Below are 15,981 nucleotides of genomic sequence, written 5' to 3'. Positions count from 1 at the left end.
GGTAGCCTAACACCCTATAGTTCAAATGCGGGATAGGTGCAACAGGCTTTATAGCTGCCACAAAAGTAGGGTAGTAGTGTGATGGAAATTAACTAAAAATTGCCTTCTCAGCACTCTATATGGTGGAATATTAGGAGAAATGTGCACAAAACAGCAAAACCACAGGGTTTTTTTTCCATTTCAGATATTGTTAGGAGATTGAATCTAAGCTTCCGGACAAGCCTGTGGCAGAAGAGATAAAAATGTTGAGTTACTGAGATAAAATGTATTTTCCTAAATTCAAATTCTAGTTTGTGTCTGACTAACTGGAATATTTGAACTCTCACTGTATCTATTTTTTATTCTGCTAGCTAGAGAAAGTATGATTAGGTCCCCATCATATATTGCGTTTTATGAGCATAAGGGTTTCTTCAAAAATGATGAGAAAAGAATGGCAGGGAGGCAGAAGCACAAACCATGATGTGGTTTTAACAGTCCCGGTTAGCAAAGAGTGTAAATTGCTACAAATATTGCAGCAATTATTTTCAAACCATATTTCTCCCCCTGTATCCTTTTCTCTGCCCTTTTCTCTAATGGCTGCTGCTATAGCGCAGTAGAGTCTATAAAGGTAAGAGCATCCCAGAAGAAAAAGAAAGAAACAGGCATATGCAGTCTGAGAATTATACATTAATCGGTACCGTAAGTATTGATTTTTCTCCTTTGTTTTTTTCTTACAGGGATGCAAGAGAAAGAGGAAACATCTGCAGAGCCTATGAAAGTTGACCTCGCATGTGAAGCGGCAGACGTTTCAAATAAGGATGGTATGCTGTTTTAAAACTGTAATTGTCCTGAAGCGGATACATAGCGTGCCTTTCTGGGCTTTGTTTGTACACTTCTCCCCTAAAACAAGAGTTACATTTATAATCTCTTCAGCTGAGTCTTCTTGAAGTTTACACAATCTTTACTGTCTTGGAAGTCTGTTGGAAGTACCTTTCAGTGCCATAGCCCTGCTTTTCTAGTTGACTGGTTTTATGTGTTCCATTGGTATCTTCAATCTGCCTGCCTTTTAACTAAGAAATACTTTAGGCCCATTCTAATTCTGGTCTGGATATCAAATTGGCCAAGATGTGTGTGGTTTCACATGGGAATCATAAGATACTGCTGAAGACTTCTGTGCTAGTGCCTGGCTCCATTGTGGGGCAGCTATTGGGTGTATAACCACTCTGACCTTGTATGTTGGCCTCCTTCTAGCTCAGAGCTGATTTCCCTTCCTCCTCCTCCTCCTTCAGAGTCCATGCGTAGCTGAGTCTGGTAGCAGATGGAAGTTCTCTCCCTAGGACATTTACTATTGATAAAGCTGTCACAATTTGGTTGATCCAGCAGCAGTTCCAGTCAGGTTTATGGACATTATCAACGCAGATCTCCTGATGTGGAAATGAAATTGTTTTGACACTGACCTTGGTGAGCAGATGACCCTGCTGTCTGGCAAAGCCCTGGCAGAGGCTGAGTAACAGGATGTTGCTTGAGCTCTGCAGTGCATAACATATTCATAAACAAAAATAATTGTCCTTCTAGGGTCTTCCTGTGTGTAAAGAAATAAGAGATGGGATCCACATTCTGGGGCTGAACTTTTGGTGAAACAGACCTTTATCACTCCTCTAGGTCAGGTCTTAGAGCTTAACAGAGCTACGTGTGGGGTTTTCTTGGGTTTTACACAAAGCATCCTCTTTACTGCTCCAAATGGCAGTGGGTTTGGAATTGGGGTTCCAGTCCTTCTTTTATTACTGTAGACTTTATAACGAAGGCTGATTTTTAACTCCTCCTTTACCCTCTTCAGCACTGACATAATAGAAATTCAAGGCATACTTTTTTTCTGCATTTCAAAGACAAAACAGTTATATTCTTTTTGCTATTGATTACACAAGGAACCTAATGCTGATTCCTTTCTCTGATGTCAGATCATGCTGCAGGGTTTGAATCAGTGGCTGATTTCGATACTGGCCTGTAGGGAAGTTTTTGCAAGCACAAGGAAAGAAAGCATGTATAATTGGATTTCCTTTGCAAAAACATACTAGAGATAATGCTGTTACTATTAAGCGTGCAGAATAAAGCCAAACCAGGCTTCTCTCCTCATCCTCTGAACAAACACACCAAAAAGTCATACTCCCATTAAAATACTTCAGTTTCGAAGCCTTGGAAGGATCTGGGCTGCTTAGTGAAAAAAAGTCCAAATTTACTAAAAGAGCATCTAAAGGGATTTCCCACTGGAAAGAAAAGTGGTCATATATCCATTGTAACATGTGCCATAGCACAGCACAGCTGGATCAGCCGACAGCTTCTGAAATGATGATCTTGATAGGTTTTTTTGTTTCCAGACTTGCTTATCCTATAAGGTCTTCTCCACATGTCACGCATCTTTTAACTTCCTTTACTGTGATCTTTCCAAGCTATATGAAAGGACAGGAAAAGGGTGTTTGCTATGGGTGCAGAAAAGTGCTCTGCTGTTCAGGGAAGTCTTCATTTCACTACAGCTTAAATTGCTTTTTTGGGCTTATATTACAGGGTGATTTTTCTTGTGGACATATATTATCTATTAAAAAAAATCAGAACAGAGGCAGGATCAAACTCCCCATGCTCTGTTCTACCTGAAGGGTTAAATTTTGCTGAAAAAAAAAAAGCCCTAACGTTTTTGAATGTAGTGGGTACTAGCTGAGATTTAAAAAAAAAAAAGGAAGCAAGAAAAAGGTTCTCTTTGACAGTAATTTTTATGTAAATTGCCTATTTTTTCTCTGGTCCCTTTCTTTCCGCCCCAGGAGAACTCATCGCTTCACAGCTGAAAGCACAAGCATATATCACCAGGTACCTCTTGGCAGCCTGGCTCTTGTGTTTTAATTTCATGTACCATGTCGCAGCGAAAAGCACTTTAGAGATTCAGAGGGTTTAAGCAGCTTGGGTGGATCTCAATCTTGGTTCATCTAGTGGGCAGGGCTGCAGTAGTGATACATTTCAGAAATGACTATTATTTGAAAGCTGTGTGTGATTCTCCGTTGGGAAAGCTGTCAGAGGGTGGTCCCATAAACATGAATAGAGGCAAGTATACAGGTTGCTACTGGCAATCTCCATTGGCACTGGAGTGAAAACCCCTAGGTATTAAACTTCTTGTATCCAGGACAGATTACCTGATAAGTGTTTTTTAATGAAGACAAACCCCACCTTTGGTGATTGGCTTTCTAGATGTTTGTTAACTGACAGCTGTCTTTTTTATTCTTCTCTTTTTTTTTCCTTGATTCATGCCACCAAAGCTTTAAAGATTACTAAGGCAGATGTTACTCTCCAGCTGGTATTAGGTGGATCAAACTCTTCCCTCCTTTCATAATGGGGTTACTCATTCTCCTTTATTATTTCAAGCTTGTGGAAAGCTGTATCCTGACTTGCTGACACAATAGGAGGAAAGAAAAAGATGAAGGCAGTGTCAAACCTGAAATTTCCTATTTCTTTTTCTCATAAGCTTGTGCAAGCTGATGAATGCGCCATCAGCAACCTGACCTTCATGTGATTCACCAAAGCTGTATAAAAGCAGGATCTCAAGAGCTAACACCCTTATGCTCGTTATGGTGTTGATGTAAAATCCAAGAAACAAGTAACTACCAAGTAAACAGGCGCATGTGTTTCATCACTGCACAGCAGGTTGAATTCAAGATAGATGGTTTTCTTTCTAGGCAGTCTGGAGTTACAGCTGAATGTGCTATAGCCAAGCTACATGGATGCAAGGAGGAAACATCGTTTAGCAAGTGGCTGAGTAAATAGGTTATGTTTGCAAGTAAGAGTCTGACCAAGGTCCTATTTCAATCAAGACAGTAATATTTTAGTGTCATCTGCCAGCCGGGTCTACAGCATAATATCCTGGGGTGGGGAAGTGCGCTGGCTCTCTTGTAGATGACTAAACTTGGTTTTGCAGTCTCCTCTTTGCCTGTCTTCTCTACTTAGATGACACGCTGTGACTCCTGGCTAGCTGACCTTTAAGCACGTAGCTTTCTTGCAGGGGAGAGGCGGGATGACTTGCTGCCGATGCACATCCACCAGCTCAGCAGTTGATGGATGAGAACTATTTGCTGGGTTATTTCTTCTCCTCTGCAGGGAACCTGCTTGCTTTTGGGGGAAGGTCCTTCCCTGGGCATAATTTAAGCAGCTTGTACATTGAGAGAGGAGGTACAGATAGGTCCTCCCCAGCAGGTCAAAATTAAAGGGAAAACAGAGTGCAGAAGATTGTTTGATTCCATTGCATGGAATGTCCATTTCTGTCATAAAAAGCACTATGAGAAGCTGCAGAAGGGGCAGCAGGTAAAACTGAATTTAGGAGATACACAGCCTCCTTGAACTTCAGGTGCTTCACTGAGCTGTTGGCTGTTGTAGCCTGTTATGGTAGGTGCAAAAATACCACTAACGTAAGGCAGCAGTTTAACACCTCTAAAAGCATTGTTTAGTGGGGAGAGGACCACTCTTGGCTTTCGATCCAATCGGATGGAGCGTGCTCAGGGCTAACAGCATCATTCTGCCACTAACTCGTGCTGGGAGGCCACAAGGGCTGTGAGTCACATCCCTGCCGTACGTGGTGGCAGCTCTTCCATCTGCTCTTGCGGTAGGTGCTTCGCTGCTATGTTATTTTACAGCTAAATATAGTGGATTGTGGAGGTGGCCTCTCAGTGACATCTGTTGTTGGGGGTTCACCCAGTGGTCTGCAGAAGCTTATCTTTCATTTAGACCTTCCTGTCCCTACCAGCGTTAAGGTAAAGCGCTGAGCATAGTCACAAACACATAGGATAAAGCTAATAGTGAAACCTGCTGGTGCTTTAGCGATCATGAGCCACCTCCCTGCTGCAGTGTGCACACTTTTAGTGATGGTGATGCCTGGCTGCCATTTCCACTGCAAAATAGTGGGGCTCAGTGATTGCTCTTGCACCACTGGGGCTCCCATGTGCTTTCACGTTACCCTTGAAGCATGTCCCTCTATGTTATGTGCTATCAGCATGGCAGGGTTGTAGCCATAAATAAGGAAGGAGAAGGAGGTGTACTCATCTGGGATGCTGACAGAGCCTAGCCGCAGCTTTCAAACCAAGCTTCATTTTGCAGGAGCTCTCTGTAAAACATGAGTGAAGCTTTATGGTATTTTCAGAAGACCCAACCAGTGAAGCTGGCCAGCATAAAGAGGCTGGGAGAGGCTGCTCTTGTCAGTGTGCAGCAGCCTTCACTTAATGATTTTTTATTAAGCATCCTGTCTTTGCTGTGCAAATGTGGGTAAAGAACACAACATAGCTAAACACGATGTGCATCAGAGCACCATAATCAGGAGCAGATACATTTCTTCTTATTCATTGCATACATCCAGGAAGCCATTTACGGTATCTGTTCTGCATATAGATAATGAATAATTTACAAATAATCCATCAAAACCCTAACAGGTGTATTGACATGATATTGATTCAGAAGAAGATCATACTGCCTGTCTGGAAGTAGCATAGTTATTGACTTTTTGGCTTTTCTTCCCTCCATCTTCCCTTAGTTTTCCAAACCTCCCATTGAGGTTTGAGTTTTTTCCCTGTCTCCCACATCAAATGACTTGTAATCTGCAGTTGATACCACAACATAAAGCAAGGTTAAAGAAAGGGAAAAAAATAGAGTCTTCATATAAATGGCTTCATACCAATTCATTGCCGAACAAATACTAAATATCAATCTTAAAAATCCATGTGCTGAAGTAACCCTTTTATATTTAGCCTAGATGGGACCAATTACACCTCCCATAGTTTAGATGATATTTTTAGCAAAGGTCAGGCTGAAATGGGTTTAAGCTCTCTATTTAAATTATTTCTTATTTTTGGTAATTTTAAATAAAATTTAAAAAGAAAAAGAAGATTGGTTTTGTAAATGGATAGTACACGAGTGAAACTGGTATGTGTAGGAGAATAGTGATGTTGCCCCTGAATCCTCTCCCAGGCTCCAGCAATTTGCAGTTCAAGGATGCCTGGAGGCAGAGTCAGCATCTCTGTGACTGGAGATTGATCCGTGTTCAGCCTGCAGCTCAGCCCCGGGTCCTGCTGGGGATTTTGGCTGAAGCCTGTGGATGTTCCAATCAGAGGGTTGAGACCACTTAGCCCAGAGGTCTGAATGACCCTCTGGAGGTACCTGTATCTTTGCCTGTGGCCTACAGAGGCAGAGGAGGGTCTTTGAGCTCTTGAGTTGGACACCTCGGTTGGCTGCCAAATTCAAACTGGGTGATGCAGACTCAAGGGAAAATCTACATCCAGAGGCTGGTGTTTCTAGCAGCGCTGAAGCCTGTACCCTGGCAGCACTGCTCATCAGGCTTTCCATGGAACCGCATGTTAGGAGGAGTGGCCCAAGAGACCTTTTGTGGATTTATGGCATAGAATTTTTAATGCAATAAATGTATCCTTTGGGTTAGAAGCAGTTATTACTCGATGTGATAAACTTAAGTATCATGAATACAATTTGATGACTGTCTCATTTTGTTTTCAGATGAAATGAATAGTCAAGTTGAAAGTATAAATGATCCTAAGGAAACAGAGAGGGAAGCTTAAGTAACAGGTAAGACCTTTATGGCTATTACACACACCCACACCATTTTCCATTCGGTTTCTTTTTGAAAACATGCTTTAAAAATGACTGTAATTTTTTAGATAGAATTTATGAAAAGAAAAAGAGGAAGACAGAATTCAAAGGAAAAGAAAAAATTGTCTAATACAGCCCATATTACACCAAAAAATGAAAGCACCCAGTAGACTTGATTTGTCAAGTAAATATTATAGTAGCAGTCTGCAACTGTAATAGATTTAGACAGTACAGTCTTAGATCATGAGAAGGCAAGACAGCACCAAGAAAAGGAACAGAAGAGCAACTGAATGAACAAATGTTGGCATTGCTTAGGAAAATGACAGGCAATTTATAGTGGTTGGAACCAAGCTCAGTTCCGTACGATCTGTATTCTGGGAATAACAGTTCACGTCACAAGGGGTTTATTGCCTTTGGCTCTCCAATGCCTTAACGTCACATGTAGCAACAGCACTGAAAAACAAGGCAAAGTCAGCGAGCTGCCTTCTGGAGCTCTGCTGCCTTTTGGAGCTTTTTGTGGCTTTATGTGCTAAATGGTAGCGCTATGGCAGGAGCATGCAATGGTGATTATTGCAGCAGAGTTTGTCATAAACAGCCACACCCCTAGATAAAAACAGATAATTTGGTAGGGAGACAGAAGTCTGAGGCTCATCCCCAATTACAACAAGAAACAGTTGTCATTTCTCTTTTGAAAGTAGTTTTTAAGCATTAATGCACAGTGCTTCCTTTGGTGTAGTGTTGTCGTGAGATGCCAATATCACATACAGCAAAATGTGTTATTTATTCTTATAATGGAATTTCATGTAGCTCAAGACCAAATCTAGCAGCTTTACAGTGGCAGCAGCTGCATCACAGAGATTTAAAATACAAGGTCTTATTACTGAGCCTAGCCCTTTGTCCTTGTCAGCACATAGGGGATGCGCTGCTGTACTGCTGGCGTGAGAAATAGGTCTGATGGGGTCCCTGGTAAAAAGTACTGAAGAAAAACTAGAAAACGCCCTTACCATTAAAGTACAGCTTCCACAAATCTTCCTTTTCCCCTAGCTTCTGGTTGGATGTTCTGTTCAATCAAAAAAGGAAGAGGAATTAATGGAATCTTTGTTAAAAATACAAGGAAAGGTTAATACCCTCCTGCAATTTAAAAGAATTATCTGATGATTTTTACTCCTTTCACTTGGCCTTTAGGTCTGTTTCATGCTGCATTTTCCCATGGAAATGAGTATCTGTGAATTCTTTGAGCTGGAGTAATTTTTGCTTTAGGAAGGCAGAGTTCACAGGAGTAATATCACAATTAGCAATCAATTAATAAATCTCTTCAGTTCCACTTGAAGACCTGGCTCTGCTGGCACCTTTGTAAAGCAAAGAGGCTTGAGCTGGGGCACACCATCTCTTCCTCGGCATTTTAATGGCATGTGTAGGATTAGAAGCAGGCATCAAATCCTTTGCAGCTCTCTATCGACGTCCTCCTGACACTAATGCCTCTGTTTTAATTGCAAGGAACAGGTCCCCAGGGAGGATTGATCAGCCTGTTAAATTTCATAGGGTTTCATTAGGGTCTTTCAGAGCCAAGGAAGTCCCTTTGCTGAGTCTGTTTAGTATTTTAATGTGTTGGGTTTAACATATGTGATCTAGCACCAAAGCACCCACGAGAGCTGGGGGTCTCTGATATCAGCCTAGATAGCATGGTGCAAGAAATCCTTATGATCACAATTTGCTATAGAGATAATAGTGACTGTTATATATAAACAGTGTGACACATATGCGTGCTGCGTGTGACAGAAGAAGAAGCCATAGGTACATACTAGAAAGATGAGGCCTGGGTTCATGTGCAGATATTTGAAATTGTGCCTTTTGTTTCCTTTTTGTTTCCTATGTTTTCTCTCCTACACTGTGCCAAAGGAAGGATGCAGGAGAGGAAAGACCCGAGGAAACCAGACGGGCAGGCGCTGACATCCTATGGCATCATTCTTGGCAGAAAAGAGCATGCAGAGATGCTCCACGGGTTGGGAGGGAGGGAGCTTTGGGGGAATGACTCTTTGCTTTAATTTCTCTTTGTTCTTCATTGCATTTCGTTCTGTAAGCCTGTTAGAAAGAAACATGAGTTCCGAGTTCTAACAATGTTTTGCAATTATCCCTGCAATTACAACAGTTTCTTCTGAACTGTGGTCCCTGTCTTATATTGGGTCTCTTTTCCTCCTGCATCGTATCATGAGTAGCCTGTTTCCAGGCCCACCCGTTTTCTAGCATCTTTATCTTGTTTCCCAGTTGCAGTACTGTCTGCAGGCAACCTCTAGGAGCCAGCTTTCTCCTTCCCCTGCTTCCTTTTTTTTTTAACTCCTCCCTAGGATATAAATGGAAATCTTTGAGAGCATGAGCTGCCACAAAGGATTATAATCTGCACACACTGATAAACAACCGCCCTCCTTGTGCTAGAGACTTGAAACACTAGATGCTCCAGAATCTCAGAGATATTGATACAGACAGCCCTGCACGTTGCCCACCTCCAGGCTTGTCGGTGGGCAGCTTCTGCCGTCACCAGACAGCAGGTCATCATGTCCAAACCCTTGCTGCTAGAAGAGGCCGGATTCCCTTGAGTCTGTGCTAGAAGCAGAGTTTGCACATTAACTCAATCATCCCAGTGCCTCAGGATCGCCTGAGGCTCTGTCCTTTCCCTTTCCCTCTGGCGTGAGAAAGCTAAACTATGACCAGCCTGCACTGTGCCATCTTCTTCTGTGGGTCCTACACATGAATAACTCACTGGGCCTCGAGCAAATCATTCCTGCTCTTTCCCATAGAATCAGTGCTGAAAGTATGAGCTGTAGGTATGGGTAGGCAACAGATACCTCCTCAGTCCTGCAAGTGACAGGATAACAGGCGCTCTGCATTCAAGGCATCTTTAAATACAGCTCCCGGCTTTAACAACTTCACACCGTATCTTGTGTGAGCCCTCATTATATCTTCTACTGCATATGCATGATCTCTTCCTTTTTTTTAATTTTTACAAAAAAGCAATTAGCAGCTATTTTGTCTCACCATATGTCAATTGTTCTGCCAGCAAATGCTGCGCTGAGACTTTTAGAAAAGGAACAAAAGGGTTTCACATACATTTCCCAACCGTGCTGTAACCAAAACCGATAGACAGTACACTCTGTGGAAGAGCACACAACCCGTGTCCAGGTTGTTTTCAAATACGGCTGATAATTTGATCATTACATAAGGAATGTAATTGATTATATTCTTTTTTTTTTCCCAAAATATGCATGAATCCCAAAATAGTTGTTTACTACCTGCCCAAAACAAAAAAGGGGGGGAGGGAAGTAAAAACCAAGGTAATATGTAGCTCTGTCCTCCTGTAATGTGGGTTTATCCCAGCTAGATTTGGTGATAAATCATCTTCTGGTGTAACAGCAAGTCAAATGTGGCCATAATGCACCTAGCACTGGCTACAGCAGTTGATGACTCCCATCAGCAGCAGGTTAGTTAGAAAGGGTGTCATGACAAACAAGGGTTAGAAAGGGAAGCAAGAAAAGCCCCAGATTTCACTTGGAGAGTACAGCCCCTAAAAAGGCAGCCCCCTGCTTCCTTATGCATAGTTCCACCAAGTTTGCTTGTGGTGGGATCAGAAGAGTATTTCCATGTCCCAGCTCCTGTGGCATTTTAACCCAGGTGGCACTTGTGCTACAGAAGATCTTGAGGAGCTTCATCATCATGTATTTGTCCTGGAGATGAGGGAATGTGTAACTCTGAATTGGATCAATTGTGGAAGGAGTAAATGAGCTGGTGTAAAATCCTATAAATTGGGTTTATAATACTGCTAAGTTTACCTAAATTTGCTAAATACCACTCCTCTGGCCCTTGTCCTCCTCAGTGGGAGACCATGTAGTACATCTACATGGGTGCATCCCATATGTTCCTGTATATTTTCCACAGTGGTTAACTTTGATTGAAACAGCCTGTCCTAATGTGTGGGGCAGGAGTGGATAAATACCTTGGGAGGAAGGGGAGTAAATGCACTGGGCACCTGTCCTCTCAATTCCCATTTTGTGTGTGAAAAGACCAGGACTGCAGGGCTCCCTCTATGTAGGTAAGTGAGGGAATTAAGCCTGCAGGGTGGGGAATGAACTGGGCAAGCTCAACTTTGAGCTGTGTGATATGTTGAGGAGATCCAAGGTGGGTAGATCATCAGGTGCATCACATCAGACACTAATCCCCGGCAGTAATTTCATTACACTTTTCATTTCATCTTGGTCCTCAAACAGCAGTGAGTCTTTGAAATCATGAACCAAGGATGGAGCAGCAAAGCATGAAGCCCAGGTAGGAAGTGTAAAAGCAAGCAAACATAGGAGTTGATAAAGTCCTTACAGGACAATTTGCAGCTGTATCTCTAGGGTTTGTCTCTTCAGGTGTGTTTTGCTTTGAGGTGTGTGGGGGGTTCACTAGTCATAAGGTGAGTACAGTTTAGCAGCATGATTTCTTCAGCTGAGTTAGTAGTTGGGGCTGGAGCTGTGCCCCTCGATGCAGTCTCCACCATTCTTCCTGGAGCTGCAGAGGTGCAGGGAAATGATTTTGTGGAAGAGCAAGATTCACATCAGATCACCCCGCAGAGACTTACACCAAGGATTTTGTTTTAAACCCAAAATGAGTTTGCAGTAGGTGGCATAAAGGAACTAGCAGCCCTTTGGTGCTCATGTTTGCATACAGAGTATCAGGCTCTGCTTGATGGTTGTTTCTCCTATGTCTGGAAGCACTCATCCCTACCATTAGACACAGTATTCCTCAGGCTGTGACTGCTGCAATGACGAATGGGTTTCCTTCCACGTAGACATCCAAAGGGGATGTTTGAGAGAGTCTGTAATAACAGGTCACACGTTTGCTGCAACTAATTGTCAATCTTTCTCTAAAGCACTGAGAAAGCCTCTCTGTGAATTAACACTGTTCTGCTTTAGGCACTTGAATAAAAAATATAATTAAAACAACAACAACAACAACAACAACAAAGACTTTTCTCTATATGCAGTGCATGCCGGCTTTGCTTTTGGAATTACAAACTTAACAGAGTATGCAGATCTATTTTCTTGGGGAATAAGGGTTTTTTTCCTACAGTTCATCCAGGATTTGCCTTACCCTGACATTTGTGATATAAATGAACATTTTAAGAAAATAATAATTAAAAAAGTAATTTTATTGATCCAAAAATATGTTTTTACTTCAGTGCAATGAAGTGTAGACTGTTGCTTGCAAAATGTCTTCTAATAGATGGTCTAGCACTTCTATCAATTAACACATGCCTCTTCTGTTACTCTCCCACTCACATGCTCAGTTTGCCTCCAAGTCTTATTTTTCCTTTGTCTGTGCCACGTACTGGAGAACTTAAAGAACTGATGCCTTCATACTATGATGTTTGTTAAAGTGAAACATTAATAAAGCTTGTCCTGAAGCCAAGGAGATGCCACTCGTGTGTTTATTCCCTCCTCACTGATTGTGTAGGGGTTGTTTTGGTTATCACTGGGGCATATTTCAACTTGGACAGAGCAGCCAACTGGGTCCTCACTTCATATTGTTCACTTGATGGTGGAATCTGAACTGACTCCTCAGAGGGATTTTTGGACAGCAGCAGCAAAGGGTGAGAACAGGGACTTTGCACCCTGGAGGACAAAAAAGGAGTTGGTCCCATGGCCGCACCAGTGATGTTATAAAACCCACTCCAGCAGATGTACCAGTACTAAATCCCAGACATCTATCATCTGGCAAAGAATACTCCCAAATATGCAATCCATAGGTATCACAGAGAACACGCAGCGTACACAGGATGTTATCTGCTCTTTGTGCTGTCACTTCTTTCAAGACTAATCAATAGAAGATATTGCAAAGGTCAGGAAGGTGGCTTTTTTCTTCCCATGGCACCAGTGTAGATAAAAACACACATACAGACCATCACTCTTCTTATCCAAGGCCAAGGATTTAATCATTGATAACTGAAGTTAGGGGGGTGGCTCTGTGTGTTCAAAGCCCCACAACGGATGGATTCCCTCTCTGAAATCTGACCTTTCCTTGCCTGAAACCTTCTGACTGCCAGATGGAAAAGGAAAAGGCACAGGAGACACGTGGCAGTGGGGAATGCCTGCCTTTTTGCTTGATGCAGGACCCAACTGTCATGTACAGTCTTGGTAGCATGAGCTAACCTGAGAGAGAGAAATGCCAACAGTAGCTGTAACACAGCATTTTGCTGGATTCAGTTCAAGAACTCTGTTTTCACTGTATCTGAAGAACTGCACAGCCTAGAAGGAGGCGCACGCTTTCCCCATCCTGAAGACTGTTTCTGCTGCAAGGGGATGTTTTTGTCCATGGCAAATGTATGTTTAAAAGGAGAAAAATGAATTCATCTCTCATCTAGGAACAAGTACTATCTCTCCCACCCTTTTTGAATAGCACAGGGTCAAGAGGAAAACCTCTGTTTCGAAGATGAAGAAGGCACATGGTTGAGGCTGCTCAGCCTTGCAGCAATGGGTGTTTGTCCAGATGTCATGGATTAGGCAAGGAGCAGGTGAGTCTGCTAGGCTGAGATGAGCAATAAACTATCCTTGGTTATACTCTGGCTGCTGCTGGCCAGATTGGGACTTCCCCTTCCACATCTTGTTTGGGAAGGTGGTAGATTGTGGCTGGGGAAGTCTTGTGCTGAGCTGATAACATCAGAGGTCACTGAAAGTCTGGAGGCCTGGTTACCACGTTTCCTGCTCAGCCTTCTTAGATTGATTCTCCAAGAGGAGCTGAGTTGCCTTTCAGGATTTCCTTGTGAACCTACCACTCCTCAGAGAGCTCTGTGTATGCCTTAAATTGGCTTTCATTCTTCACCCCCCGCCTCCCTCTCCTCTTGCACAGAAGCTTCTAAAGGGGTCTTTATGACCTCAATCTATCTCTTAAGGTGAAAACTGTGTTTTGGGATTTTAATTAGGCTTGAATTTGTCTTTTTTTATTTTTTTTTTAAATAAAATTGTCAGGAGACATTTAAATTCCCTAAGTTCTCCTTCCATTAGAATTGTCGGCAACCCTTTAAAGTAAGTGGCAAATCACTGTTAATTCCTTCGGAATTCACTGATAAATCATTTATCGTAATGAATTCCTGTAGAAAAAAAAAGAAGGGGGGTGGGGAGATTCCTGATGAAAACGCAGCCGGTGGAGGATGTCCTTAGGGAGGCTGCTCCATCTGGTGGCAGCTCAGGCAGCCTGTCGCTGTGGGGTACTGCTTGCATGAGTCAGGTGAGGTTTCTTTCGTGTTTAAACCTATTGAGCATCGCCCTCTCCTCGGTAGAAGGGCACACACATGTGCACGTGGTGGACATTGGAATGTCTTTGTGTCTGCCACAGAGAATTTTCACCTTCCCATTGCTCCTGGTGCAAAGACGCCCATTGCCCAAAGCCAGCTCTGAACCCAGCTCACCAAGCATGCAGGAGGTCTGCAACTCAGTGGTTGCGTTAGTGCTGTGAGCTGAAATAAGCCTTGTCTCAAGGAGTTCAGCAAGCTCTTGGAGGGAGCAGTGCTAGAGGAGCTTCACAGGACTCCTGTGATGCCAGGTAAGCATGCTCACCAGAGGAAGGGGATGTTGCAAGATTGCAGAGCAAGTGGCACCTGGTTAACCTAAATTGCGTTATAGTACAGGTTGTATAGTCCAGTCGATGTGCCTGGACACGTCTCACCTAGAAATGATATCACTGAGAAAACAGGATTGTGATCAAGTTTGGTTTCCAACAGAAAGAAATGATGGTGTTCAGCAGCAAACTGTAGACAATAACCCCCTCCACCCCTTAGAACTGGTGTTTAGTCAATGCGATTGCTCAAGGAAAAGGGCAAGGAGGTCAAGCCTTGCAAGAACCACCTTGCTGTCCCAAAGTAGCACAGTGCAGGGGAGACCAGAGCAAGCCTGTAGTAATATCATTCAGCAGGAGCCTCGGAAGCAGCACCACCACCAGTGCTGGGTTTTGCACAGCCCAGGGAGCCGGGTGGGTCTGTGCCGCATACTTCCAACTCCTACTCGTTTCACACCAGCTACTGAGCACCTGCTCACTTGAAGCATCCTTCTGGAAGGGAAGCATAAGCCTAAACTTGATTTTTAGTTTTATTTTTCCTTTTTATCCCCTGTTCTCTGCCAACCCAGGAAATCAGTTTTGGAATAGAAGAGTGAACAGCAAACAATGGAGCACAGACAGATCAAATCATGAGACAGCTGAAATGAGCAGCAAACAGGTGAGCCCACCAACCCAGAGGCATCCTGAATTTGAAACTCTCTTCTCTGCCCTGCAAGTCACATCACCACCACACTGGGGGGGTAAAGAGGGGGTTATATTTGCACAGGATAGGGAAATTGGAGAGGCATATAGTGTGTACATAAAAGACAATTCATCTAACATACATAATCTAGTTCATATTCTAATACAAAATATTAGACATAGAATATATAGTATGCAGTGTATGTAGTATAATTGCAGGGAACGAGATGGAATTGCAGGGGTGTCCTGGGTTCAGCAGTAGCAGTCATGTTTTTTCCTTTGTGTTAGCTGGTGCAGTGCTGTGTTTTGACTTCTAGTTTTGAGAACAGCGTTGGTGAAGCCGATGTTTTCAGTTGTTGCTAAGTGATGTTTACCCTGACCAAGGACTCTGTGAGGCTCATGCTCTGCCAGGGAGGAGGGGAAGCTGTGAGGAAGCAGAGACGGGGCGCCTGACCCGGGCTAGCCGGGGAGGTATTCCATACCACAGCACGTCATGCCCGGGGTGGGGGGTAACTGGGAGTTACCCGGAAGGACAGGAGCTTCCGGGTGGAACTCGTTTTCTTGGCCGGTGGTATCGTATTCTCTTCCCTTGTTATTTTCCCTTATCATTGTTTTAGCTGATAGTAGCGGTGGTGATTTGTTGCTGGACTGTTCTTGTCTCAACCCGTAGGAGTTGCACTCTCTCGATCCTCCTCCCCGTTCCTCCGGGAGCGGGGAAGGGGAGAGCCCCGGTGCAGGGAGGGGGGGGGAGACGAACACGGACCTTGATTGTTGTCAGCTTGGCACCACTCACTGGGAGTGAGTGAACAAGTTACCTGACTGGGTTTAAACCACGACAAGGGGATTACAAGGAAAGGCAGGAAATGGTGGAGAATGGTGGGGAATGCTTGTGAATTGCCTGGATATACACTACATAATACATGATGTGGTATATATGCTGTATCTACTATCTGTCAGAAATGTATAGTTAATATATTTTAGATTGTATGGTTTAAATAATTATATACTTTACATACTCTATCTAATTCAGTTAGACCTTTGTACTCTATTGAAAACTTGGTTTAGATCAAATTTGGTTCTATACACCCTGTAAACAATAAAGGTAAAGGC

General features: G+C 43.2%; 1 protein-coding gene across 6 annotated transcripts in view; it reads left to right on the top strand.

The window, feature by feature from the left end:
• The window catches only part of MACROD2 (mono-ADP ribosylhydrolase 2), an 887,639-nt gene extending 875,591 nt beyond the window's left edge, over positions 1 to 12,048 (top strand). For 3 of the 6 annotated variants that reach the window (XM_061461531.1, XM_061461530.1, XM_061461529.1), the window contains 3 exons: positions 717 to 800; positions 6,514 to 6,582; positions 8,506 to 12,048. In XM_061461531.1, the coding sequence (XP_061317515.1) occupies positions 717 to 800; positions 6,514 to 6,575 (146 nt within the window). In that variant the 3' untranslated portion in view covers positions 6,576 to 6,582; positions 8,506 to 12,048. The remainder of the gene's footprint in view (positions 1 to 716; positions 801 to 6,513; positions 6,583 to 8,505) is intronic. The other 3 variants (XM_061461527.1, XM_061461526.1, XM_061461528.1) reach the window with 3 other exon arrangements.
• Positions 12,049 to 15,981: the final 3,933 nt, after the last annotated feature.

This window comes from Pezoporus flaviventris, unplaced genomic scaffold, assembly GCF_033815535.1.
Source record: "Pezoporus flaviventris isolate CSIRO_AGI_PZ_B2104156 unplaced genomic scaffold, CSIRO_AGI_Pfla_v1 ptg000031l, whole genome shotgun sequence".
In the NCBI taxonomy this organism is placed as follows: domain Eukaryota; kingdom Metazoa; phylum Chordata; class Aves; order Psittaciformes; family Psittacidae; genus Pezoporus; species Pezoporus flaviventris.
The sequence above is the reverse complement of the archived record's forward strand: the minus strand, read 5'-3'. Positions and strand labels throughout refer to the sequence as shown.